Raw genomic sequence first — 13,076 nt, forward strand, 5'->3', positions numbered from 1 at the left:
AGTGGAAGAATTTCTAAAGTAACGGAAAATATATATGCCGCCTGTGTTACCATATACTGCAAACTTTAGTCCGCTTCCACTCGAAGGCACGTTTTTCCGCGCCGCGGCTGACATAACTTGCGAACGGCGGTCATAAGGTTGCAATTTAAGGAGAACGTTCAAAACGCATCTGCGGCATCGTGCAAAGGCTCCGCGTCTCTCCGCACAGTGTGTGACACTGCTCCTCGGTGTCCGGTAGAGAGTACGTCCGACAGTAAGTCCTCTCTCTTCCTTGTAAGAATTCACGTTCGTGCATCCCGACACGACGCGCGTTCGAACCGTGGCCGCAGAAACGTGGTTCATAGAATCGTAATTCTCAATGCAGTTTGCAGCGGCGCGGCTGCAGAGAAGGTACTTACGTCACCCTTTTCCGGCACGTATTTGGCCAACCAGCCCCACATGACGCCAAATCCCAGACCGCCGATAATCGCGATAGGCCCCTGAAGGATCTGGTACCACAACGCGTCGTGAGAAAACATGATGCTCTTCACGATACCGAAGACAGCTACGGATGCAGCATCATCGATTCCCGATATGGCGATAATCAGCGTCGGAATGCCCTGGAACGTGTCGCAGATTTCTTAGAAAAATTGGTCTTTTGTCAAAATTGTCAAAACGTCAAAATTGTAGGATAAATTGGAGTATTATGGCCATACGGAAAAGATGGTCATAGTCTGTAATTTCTCCAAAAACTACTAAATAGTGAATTTTTATAGTCATTTTGAAAAATAATTAATATTTATAGTAATTTATATGAGTACATTATTCGAAATAATATTATTCTAAATATTATATAATACTTTTACTTCTGACTACCTGCAAAGTTTTGCATGGCATGTGTCCTCTAAAAGCTTTTATACGTCAAATAAACTACAGTTAAACTACCATAATCAACGTTACGTATATGTAAAATAGAAGAACTTAAATTGTGACGTGACTTATAATATGTACTTTTATTTTCACTATTTATTAAAATATACTATAATTATCTTTTTCTTACAATTTGGGCAAAATGGCCCATTTTGTTTTTCCATATACTTTTTTCTTTTTTTTAAGAATCTGTTTCGTTTCCTTGCTTTAAAGGAATTATAATTGTTATGGTATTATTGCAATATCAGATTTCAATTTTTATATTAATATTGCAATATTATAATTATAACTAGGTTATATACAATTATACACATATATTTCAGATATACTTATTTATACTAAATATATAAAATTATAAGTTTTATTTATCACTTTGGAAAATGTTACATTCATTTCTAACATAAAACTTGTATAGCCAACTGTCCGATAATACTATGACCATCTTTTCCTTAAAAGTTTGATAAGATGGCGAATGCATATGTCATAATATTTTAATAATATTAGATTTCTAATGAGTGTTTTCTCTTTAAATTCTGTAGTATTATTAACTTTAAGATTCAGTAAAATGGTACATTAAATATTATTAAAAAATAAAAATAAAACTGTAACTTTTGCATTTTGAAAAACTATGGCCATTTTACCTGTAAGAGTATACCCTACTCTTTTTTTGTTAACTTATACCATCGAAATAAAACCGACGATGTGTATCACGAAAGATAACGATTCGAATTAGCGCTAACCATGCCTGTAAATGGGCGAACAATATCAATTTCTGATATTAATATCACATTGTTTAGTAACAAATTATGCATTATTTACTATGTACAGAAGCAGTCATAAATAAGCGTTAAACATGGATCATTTACTTATAATGTAAATATGTTTAGGACTTAAAGTGTTTGGCTTTGCTCCGTTATATCCCGTGTAACATATCTCGTATGAAGTTCCTACAACGTAAAAATATTCAAATGTTCACAGAAAATAATGTAAAAAAAGGTAACGTTTTCTAAACTTACAATATTGTTTTTAAACATAATTTAAAGTAGGACACACAACGTTTTGTAGAAATATGGAAGTTATTTTTCAGGATTAAAAAGTAACGCGGTGCTTGTAACATTATTATTGTTATTTACTGTTGTTTTTCTGGTAACAATTGTTACTTACTTTCCTATTATCTTGTACCAATTAATAAATTTGCACACCACTTTAGTGCGTAAATATAGTAATTGATATATCAGATCAACACGGAAAGAATAATTTTGCTGAAATACAGAACTTAATTATATTGAACAATTTAAAAAATTCTGTAGAATATTTAACTTGGCTGCTAGAATGTTAAAAGTATTTGCAGCAACATTATCATGCTTAAACGCCCTACATAATTATTTAAATAACTCATCGTAAAATTATTTTCTGATATGTATCTATAACAGTTGAATTTTTAAATGTTGCAGTAAAATTGTTTTTTCCGTGTAGTTATATGCAATATATAGCTTTGGTTGAAAAGCACATTATATTTTTTAAATGTTTTTAACTGTGAAAGGATTTAAACAGAAATTAAAATGTGAATTATTTTTTGCTTTAAGAACCACATAAACTTATGTAATAATAATTAATATGAAATAATACAGATACAGGAATTTCAGAAAAAAATATAGTTACGTAATCATTTTAGTTGAGGCTATATATAAATGGAATTATAAACTTTCTGTACTTTATAATATATTTTAAACATTGAAAAATATTTTGCACTTTATATTTTAGACTAAATTCCGATAGTTACCAGTATTAAAAGTCTACAGTATGTGTGTAACGTATATAGATTTTTTCAGTACTGACAGTGAATATTAAAAACAATGTTTAAGAAAAATTGTCAATAAAAACGGTATAATATGAAAAAAGGTACCTTATTGATCCAATCATGAGTATCTCTAATATTTAACAACTTATTCGCCTGCTAAAAATAATTTAAAACATTTTCTAAAAGTTTACAAGTACATTTTCAATTAAAAAGAAATGTCTGTACTTACTTTGTTTTTGAAAAATCAATTATATAATTGAATTACCTTTAAAATTTTTAAAAATTTCTATGAATAGAAATTCAGAATGCCCATGATTCAGCCTCAATGATTAATGTTGACGGGGTTAGATAGGTTAATATACATTTTAAACTAAATTAAGTTAGAGTTAATGGCTTATAAAATCAATTTAGTTATCTAAAAGCTATATAAACGAGAAAATAATTTAGTTAAAAATTACATTAGGATTAAATTAACTCAAATTAAATTAGAAGTTAATTTCGAAAAATATTTACATATTAAATTAGAATGTTTTTGAACACAATGGACATCAAATGTTTTATCTGTAAACTAAGTTTATAAAAAATCATAAAGAAATATTGTTTTTTATACAGAAATGTATTTTTTATCTTATATAGAAGTAAATTTTTAATTTAGAAAAAAAAAATTAATATGTTAAAGTTTATGTATTGGAAAATAATTAGTTAAAATTAAAAATTAACTCATTTAAAAGTTATTAACTTTATAATTTTATTTTTTAAGTTTTTAACTATTTACCTAACTGAATACTGATTATTACATTTTTAATATTAATTATTAAATATATAATTTTAAAATCTAATATTTTACTTTACCATTAGAAAAACGTAATGAAAAAAAATAACTAATCATTACCTTTTAGGTAACGGTAACGATAACGTGTTATTTTGCTAAAGTAATGTTTCAAATTTTGCTACTAATGCCATAACACATTTAATGTTGTATTTACTTTATATGAGTCTATATAAACTATTATTTTTGTTTTTTGATTAGTATAAGTCTCAATTTTTTTAAAAATTGTGTTACAAGTAAAATTACCTGGAATATAATAAATAATTAGAATATAGTAAATAAATAATAAGTGTAATAATAAAAAAAGTAAATAAATAATAATTATTTTACTATTTAAAGTAATCTAATCTCTTCAAAAAAAAAAGTTTCAACATTTTAATTTAATATATAAATATTTTTGAAAATTAACTTCTAATTTAATTTGAATTAATTTAATTCTAACGTAATTTTTAACTAAATTATTTTCTCGTTCGTATAGCTTTTTTATAACTAAATTGATTTTATAAGCCGTTAACTCTAACTTAATTTAGTTTAAAATGTATATTAACTTACTCAATCCATTATATAAAAAAAAAAAACTATATAATAATATCATACTATATAACAATAAATAATTTTATATTTTTGTGTTATTTATTTAAAGCAAGAAACATTCTTATCTAAGCATTTGTGCACAGAAAATAGTAAGAAAATATATATAAAAAAAACATTTTACATAGAAATCATTTTTTAATTAAAATATTTAGATGTTATTTGGACGTTTTACAAAGTCTCAATGCAAATGTGAGAAGAAACACCTTACTTGTGATGCCATTATTTTATAACAATCGTTACTTATCTGTTTCGTTAATGATAACAAAATTTTTTTAAAGTAACAACTATATAATATTGTATTTTATAAACGTATAACGCGTGTTGTATAGACGTATAACGCATTTTGCAATTAATAAATATCACTATTATATAGTAACAATATAGAAAATTGGATGCCACTCTAAAAAAAGTAACGATTGTTATTTTCTAACGATAACGTGTTACTCTTTAAAATTAATACACTGAGAAAAAGATGTTATTAACTTGATTACGTTTTCAATTAAATTAAATTTTTTCAGTTTAAACTGTGAAATTCAAATATTTTATGTATTTAAGTCAAATAGGTACATAAACATTTATACAGGGTGTCAGAAAAAAAGGGTCACATATTTTGATAGCAAGTAGTATTGATCAAAACAAAAAGAAAAGGTCTAATTAACATGGGTCCTAAAACTAATATCTTCAAAGATACAAGCTATTTTGTTATTCGAGCTCTTTGTCATTTTCTTATTAGTCGGGTCATCTTTAGAATGTAATGAACAAAGGAGTAGGGAAGAGTGGGGTACAATAAGGATATCTTTTTTCTAGGTGCCTTAAAAAATAAAAAATAAACAAAAAGAGATAAAAAAATAATTTTTATTTTAATATAAAATGTAATCATTAATCTATAAAAAAACTGAAATAAAGAAACTAAATGTATGTACATATGATAACAAAATAAATACTCCTTTTTTTACAAAAAACAAAAAATTTTAATGCTGACTGAGACGATTAATCTCGTATTGACGAACTCTCGTATAGCAACAGTAGTAAACACTCTTTTGTTTACTAGGGCTGCTCACATTCGTCAAGGCCTACGCAATGACGTTTGACTTGTAGTATCTATTGCAAATGTAAATATCAGGAGACATTTTAAAGATGACACGACTAATAAGAAAATGACAAAGAGCTCGAATAACAAAATAGCTTGTATCTTTGAAGATATTAGTTTTAGGACCCATGTTAATTAGACCTTTTCTTTTTGTTTTGATCAATACTACTTGCTATCAAAATATGTGACCCTTTTTTTCTGACACCCTGTATATTTAACTGAACTACATATGTATTTAATTTAAATACGTAAATGTCTTATTTGAAGAAATTCAAGTTAACAATTTTACTTTTAGTATTCCGACTAACAATAAATAGTTACATTTTATTATTAAAAAATAACAGTAACGGTAACACATTATTTTTATAAAGTAACGTTACCAATTCTATCTCAATATTAGCTAACGTCTTCATTATAGCTATACGTATAGCACTGCACAGACCTTCTGCTCTTTTGGGTTATTCAGTCGCGAACTTTTAGATAACATTACATTTAACGGCATTACAAAGATACTTTACTCTAGAAAAGAAGAAATACCAAGAAAGGAAAGCGTATCAGACCAATTTTCAAAGTGTTCATCTCGAGATACGGGATTCGGTTTACATGCAGTTCGTTAATGAGAATTTTTTATCGCCACACTTGTGGAACGAACAGATTTCGAAAGACTTCAAAGTGATTAAGAAACGCCTGCACGAACGTACGGACAGACCAAAAAGAATCTTTTTCCGGAAGTAAGACGGGCGATAGAGCGATGCCGCAGGCTAACAAAAAAGAAAAGCTGCAAGGAGGAAAGAAAAATCAGCTCTTTCTAACTTGGTGTTCATTAGAACGAATAAAACTTTCTGTTCTCCTATTTGTAATGGCACAGTTTCGAAGAGTGTTCGATACACCGTTGTTTCATTTTATGAACAACGATGTTTTGCGTTTGTGACTTTTATGTCGAGTGAATATAAAAAACGGAAAAAAAAAGTAGAAAAAGAGAGAATCAGATACTCTTTATTCGTGATATTTTTGATGTATTCATTTATTTTCAATATTCTTCGTTCAATTACAACATGAAAATGATTCGTTTATTAAATAAACATTACACAATATCACGCGTTGCGTAATTTCAGATACGAAAATACGAATGCGAAAACTCATATCTATTCAACCGAATAATCAACGGTACGTCGTTTAAGTTTCGAATGCGATCCATCCGAGAACCTTCCAAAGAATGCCCGAGACATTGTCAGTTGACCCAGAAAAGTAATCCGCGAGAGAAAATCAAGATATTTAAGGTCTCACGAAACAAAGACTTCGAGGTATGAAAGAGAATCGAAGAGTAGGAGAAGACCAGACAAGGCGCTATTGAGAGTGGTCGACGACACTCGAGGAGGATCCTGGCGCGGGCCCGGGCAATGTTATCGGTGTCACGATAGCTCGTTCGGGGATTTAAGTCCGCCGTTATCGTGATTCTCGGAGTTGAACTACTTACACGAGGCGAAAGAGAGAGAGAGAGAAGAAAGGAAGAGGAGGAAGATGTCTAATAGATCGCGGCACACGATCGCGATGCGGAGGAGGTCAGCGTTCGAGTTCCCTGCCGCTCATCACGAGTCCGCGCCCCGAGTGGGCGCTTGCGGATACTCGTGGGACGCTCGTGAGCTTGCACAACCACGATCGGTCAACGTCTCGTCGGGAGATTTTCCATCCGCGACGCGATAAGAATCCCCGATCTCGCACGGCCGACGAGTATCCGGCCGCAAATTCGCGTTTCTACGGTATCACGTCGTAGACCTCCGCGGCACCCGTCCACCCCCGGCCGCGTTGCACTACGTTCCGCCAAATGAAGAAGTATCGTCCGGATCTTTTCGGCTCATGAATATCACATTCGCAATGGTCTTTGTGCTCCTCAAGCATCTTCCGCTCCATTTTCCAAACTGAATTATTTAGGTCCGGTACGTTTCCCTCCTCCGCCGCCGCGTTTCGCCCTTATTCGCCCTTATACCCGTCGCGCGGGTGTCCCTCGGCCCTATAGCTTTGCTATCACGTAGAATCGCTCTTTGCGCCACTGCGCGCCGCGAGCGTTTTGCAAATTCGCGTGAGCCACACCGCGAGCGGTCTTCCGACGCGCTCGTAATTAGATCGGGGGTAAGAAAGTCACGTGCGATCGCGTGCGGCGGGATACGGGGCTCGCTTCGCGAATCGGCCTTTAAATCTCGATTTCGGCGCGACTCGCGAAGCGAGGCATGCGAAACATCCGCGCGCGCGCGTAGATTCGCGAAAATCAGTTTTGCAAGAACGATACGTTCCGCCACGGCCGAAACGTTTCATGCCGAAACGTTTCATCGGTTATCACGCTCGGCGCATATAACGGGACGAAAGAAATTTAATTACTCTCGCGTTGCGTTCATTAACATGGAAACTCCTCTAATACGCTAATGTCGAGCGCGTCAAACATAGCGGCCGTATATAACACAGGCTGCTACATAAATTCGCTTTACCGGCGTATTCGATTAATATAAAACATAAACCGCGATGTAATCCAATTACTCGGGCAATTACGATTAAATATTAATTTAATCGTAACCACCGTCTGCCATCCATGCAGTGATATACGTATGGAGTAATATTTATTTTTCTGAACGCTTTCAAAGCCCCGTTCCTCTCTCTCTCTCTCTCTCTCTCTCTCTCTCTCTCTCTCTCTCTCTCTCTCCCTTTAATTATCTTCTTGCATAAATTTTATAATCACGCGCATCGATGGAATTATAATTGCAATCGCGAGCAGATGTGGCAGGAAAATATATTGTTATATTGTAAGATTTTGTGGGGAAAAAAAGAAGAGAGAGAGAGAGAGAGAGAGAAAGAAAATAACGGGGGCGCGTCGATAAACGTCTTTGGACGGCAGTAAATCTCAATTATTCTTAAGGGAAAATTATGTTAACTCCGCCATTTATCATCCGCTTAAAGTCTAGATCTAGTATAAATCTATTTTACTACCTAATGTACGGAAGTCGGGTGAAATTAGTTCCAGGAGACTTATGATCCGTTCTTACGAATGAAAGACGGGAGATCTCGCGGCGGGTGAATATTCAAATATTCTAACAAAGGACTGAGAATAAGTGGCCTTACCTTGGCGACCCCGTAGCCCTTGCTACGCAGCCTGAAAAGGCAGGGCACTACCACGGCTGGCGAGACAGCTGCTATGATGCTGCCGAGAAGGAATCCCCACACCCAGGGCAAATCCAAGAGGTATCTCGTCATTACGGCGATCACAGTAGTTTCTATCACCCAGGGTATCAATCCCAGCTTTGGCACGGTGATTCTCAATCTTTTCAGAGCGGTTGGATCGAGGTCCAAGCCCGCTCTGGTGAGTATGATAACCAGAGCGATTTTCCTGCAACAAGAAAGAAGAGGACGATGAGGAAAACATGCAATCCGTTTCGGCGCGTGCGTGCATGGTATTGGCAGGCAGCTGAGGGTTCGATTATCGCGAAAAGACTATCTGCCAGAATAGGGAGAGAAACTTCTCTTAACTCGCGCTTCAACGGAAAACTCCTCTTTCTTCGCGAAAGTAGTTAGAAGTAAAACGCGGTCTATGCATATAGTCTTGACCAACGCATATCTTCAAGTTCGACACAACGTTCGAGGAAAGGAGTTAAGTAACTACTTTGCGAGGAGAGGAAGGAAGAGGACGCGTCTCCCTCCCTGCAATTCGTATCTCTTCCCGAGGCCTTCGCATCCGCGAATCTGGGACGCGCGACGAAAGTTCGCGCGACGCGGCGTGTCCGCGCCGCGAGCTTACGATGAAAATTCAGGTACGGACGATCGTTGAAGCCTCGGTTGTCTCGAACTTTCGAAAACCCGTTTAGGAAAGGCACACCCTGGGAAACTTATCCTATTACGAGTTTCACCCGGCGAGAGAAAGGTTTACGAAGTCGCTGCACGGACGACCGTGCATTTTGCACGCCGCGTGATGTCGCGTCGCTATCCGATCACAGGGAAAAGCGTCGAATTTACATCGGCAAAACGCGCGGGGCATCCCCGCTACTCTCATTCTCTCTCTCTCTTTTTTTCCCCTCCTACTCTCTCTTTCTCTCTTCTTTTTCTCCCTCTCTATATTCTGTTAATATTATTAATTGTTTCCAGCGTGCGTAATATTCCACGCATAATGTTCCTGCGTACTGAAAAACGGGATTTCGCAGATCTTAATGTCGCGCATGGATTTTACATTTAATTATAATTATTTAAAGGCGAAAAAAAAGAATCGCGCGCGGGAGGATTAGCATCGTTATTATGTACATTGTGTTGCTATATTATTATGTTATACGTCGAAATGAAACGACGAACGTAGCTTTTCAGCCGCGTGTTTTTAGTTTCGAACAGGAATAATTCTCCTTTCACGTGCGCCACAATACGGCAACAAAAGGCTTTTTCTTTTATTATGAATAAAAGCACGATGGAGAAAGATTGCTCTATGTTAATTTAATTAATCCTCCTGGTAGCTGAAGGGTTAATTCCCGGCGGTCCAACAGTCGATTTTAACCGCGGGAATGGGCCTCGAGCAATAAAAATAAAATCGAGACCGTACGAACGTCGGTAGTAAACTATATATATAGAAGGATTGTGATAATTGGCAATACCGAATACGTTTGCACAGCATTTCGCGAAGCGCGAAATGCCCGTCTCGATGTTTGCTTAATTGTCATGTAATATAACGTGACCACGCGGCGAACGTACATGAAACACACGGGCGATCCGTATGACTTCATGATTATGTAAACGAAAATGAATATTTGATTATATAGACATAATTCAGTACGGCGCGGATGCCCTCGCACTGGCGTTTCATTTAAATTGCAAAGCGCAGTTGTTTGGCACATTGGATATCGAATTAACGCGCGGAAACTTCAATCTTCAATCTTTAGGCTCTGTAGCGTGTAGTAACGCCCGATTTCCGGAGAGAATCTTCCTCCTGACAAGGTTCTCCATTAGCTAAACACACGAAAGAACGGTTTTACTAAAGTGTTTAAAAATTTAACTAGATACAGATCTGAAATTGATTTTGCTGGCCTGTTAAGATAATTATGCAGGATGTTTAAGCTGGAAACATTTTACAGCATTGCCGATCGTGTTTGAATATCTTTCATAGTTAGGGTAAACTCGAGTAAGATGGCCGTAGTTTTTCAAAATGCAAGAAACATTTTTATTTTTGTTATTTTTTAATAATGTTTGATGTCACTTCATCAAAATTCAAAGTTAATAATACTATTAAATTTAAGGAGAAAACACTTATTAGAAATCTATTATTATCAAAATATTATAACATATGCATTGGCCATATTATTAAGGAAAAGATGGCCATAGTATTATGGGACAGTTGGCTATACGAGATTTATGTTAAAAATGAATGTAACATTTTCTAAAGTGACAAATAAAACTTATAACTTTATATATTTATAAATACGTATATCTAAAATATAATTGTAAAATATATATGTATATAAATATATATATAACTTAGTTATAATTATAATATTGCAATTGTAACATAAAAATTGAAATCTGATATTGCAATAATGACATAACAATTATAATTCTTTTAAAGTAAGAAAACGAAACAGATTCCTATAATTAAAAAAAAAAACAGTTTACGAAAAACAAAGTGGGCCATCTTGCCCACTTGAATTGTAAGAAAAAGATGATCATAGTGTATTAAAATAGTAAAAATAAAATTACAAGTTATACGTCACGTTACAGTTTATGTTTCTTTATTATAATATGTAACGTTGATTATAATAACTATAATTTCTTCAACTTTAGTTATAGCAACTTTTAGAGGACACATGCAAAACTTTGCAGGTAGTCAAAAGTAAAAATATTATATAATATTCAGAATAAGATTATTTCGAATAGTACGCATATTATTGTAAATATTTATTATCTTTCAGAATAACAATAAAAATGCGCTATTTAACAATTATTGGATAAATTACAGATTATAATCCAATAAAACGGATAATAATCCAATTTATCCTATTTTTATGGTTCGGTATAATTATTTTCAGATCTGTACTCAGCTAAATTTTTAGAGCAAAACCGTTTTCAGCAAAACCGTTCTTTTCATGTAGTAACTGCCCTATCGCATAATCTGCCAGTCGATAAATCTTTCTGCATAGTTGATCAAATATATTATACATAATATTATCGAAAAATTAATAAACTCTAAACGTTCATCAAGATCCGCGATTTACCTCAAGTCACGCGATTACTACTCTGGTTTTTCCTTGTAGATTAAAAGTGATTTCGCTTCGAAGGCGACTTGATAATCACGTACCGTATAATTTACGATCGACATCCATGTCAGTAAACGAGTGCGCGTTAACGGAAACGTCGCGTTGCATCGTGTTGGTTTCTAAAGAACTTTGCGAAGATATATAAGTCTCGTGATCTTTTTATTACGCCGCCGAGAAGAATAATAGCATCATAAAACGTTTTATGTGTTAACAATTGTATAATAACAATAAGTGAAATTCGATTAAAACGTGAATAACACAAATAAGCAGAAAGAATTGTATTCAAAGCGGACCTTTGTGCTTAATAATAACTTTCAAAAAAATTTACGCAAAATACATTAAACAGTACACAATAAACAATATGCGTGTTGAAACCAGTGTCGGTCTTTGTAAAAAACTTTTCTTTTAAATTTTTGACATACTGCTCCAGTATTAATTAAATATAATATGATTGTGTTGAAGATAACATAAAATGTTAAGGAGTTATTCCTTGACGGATTAAAAAAATCGTTCCTTTTTTAATCAGTTTTTCAATCTTTATTTTATACTATTATATTAAGTATAAGCCCGTAAAATGATTTAATGAATTTGGAACAGGTTGCCGGTGTTTTTATGTTTTAAAGAACGCAGCGGGATCAAACAATGTGCGATTTCACGCTTTAAAATGCGTTTCTTTCAAATCCACGTTTTTTTCAACCTTGTCCCAGGCTTTTCTCAGGAACTATTAAACACTAGGAAAAACGTTTTATTATAACAACAAATAATTTGATTAAAATGTATTAAACAAAAGCTATTCAGTTTTATAAAAAAATATTTAATTAGTATAAACATTTTTTTATTTACATGTATTTTGCAGAAACAACTAAATTTCTGGTTATATAAAACAAAATATTTGATTGCTGTTAAAAATGTCTTAACTGAACAGCTGAAGATACTAGATTTTTGTATTTTGTCCATATAACAAACATTTTGGTTGCATCTACAAAATACATGTAAATAAAAAAGTATTTGTTTATATTTACTAAATAGTTTTGTTTGCTACATTTTATTTAGTACATTTTTACTAGTGAACAAGGCAGACTTCTGCTTCGAAGCAAAATATTCGTAATCTGTGGCTATGGTTGGAAATAGGATTTCTTCTAATATCTGGAAAACTTTTTTACAGCTAACAAGAGTTTAAAAAATTTTCGGAAAATTCCATTTTTCATTATCTTTAGTTAATCGCCATTTTGTTCAACATTAAAATAAATTATTTATTCCAATTCTTATATTAACCGCATTTGTAAATTAAAATAAGCCTTGGATCAATGATTTAAGATCAGCACGTAGAATGCAATCCCTAGGGCAGTATAAACAGGATTTTTTAAATCGCACGCAGTATTTATAAATTATGTTTCTATTTTATATTAATAATGACTCAAAATTAAATTTTATAAAATTAAAGAAGTAATAAACACGTATTTAAAATGCCAATATCCTCGACGTTTTTGGTTCAGAGTCGTAAAAACAAGTTGTAAAAATAGTCTTTAAAATGTGGTCCTTGAAACTATAATAGAATTTAAACTCACTTTAAATCAC

The 13,076-nt window shown here is 33.2% G+C and overlaps 1 protein-coding gene across 5 annotated transcripts in view; it reads right to left on the reverse strand.

Annotated features, from left to right (window-relative positions):
* The window catches only part of LOC105204367 (sodium/hydrogen exchanger 9B2), a 68,287-nt gene that overhangs the window by 16,677 nt on the left and 38,534 nt on the right, over window positions 1–13,076 (reverse strand). For all 5 annotated transcript variants that reach the window (XM_011173426.3, XM_039454630.1, XM_011173424.3 and 2 more), the window contains exons 4-5: window positions 8,335–8,599; window positions 399–599 (exon numbers count right to left, since the gene is read on the reverse strand). In XM_011173426.3, the coding sequence (XP_011171728.1) occupies window positions 399–599; window positions 8,335–8,599 (466 nt within the window). The remainder of the gene's footprint in view (window positions 1–398; window positions 600–8,334; window positions 8,600–13,076) is intronic.

Source organism: Solenopsis invicta, chromosome 10 (genome assembly GCF_016802725.1).
Source record: "Solenopsis invicta isolate M01_SB chromosome 10, UNIL_Sinv_3.0, whole genome shotgun sequence".
NCBI classification, from domain to species: domain Eukaryota; kingdom Metazoa; phylum Arthropoda; class Insecta; order Hymenoptera; family Formicidae; genus Solenopsis; species Solenopsis invicta.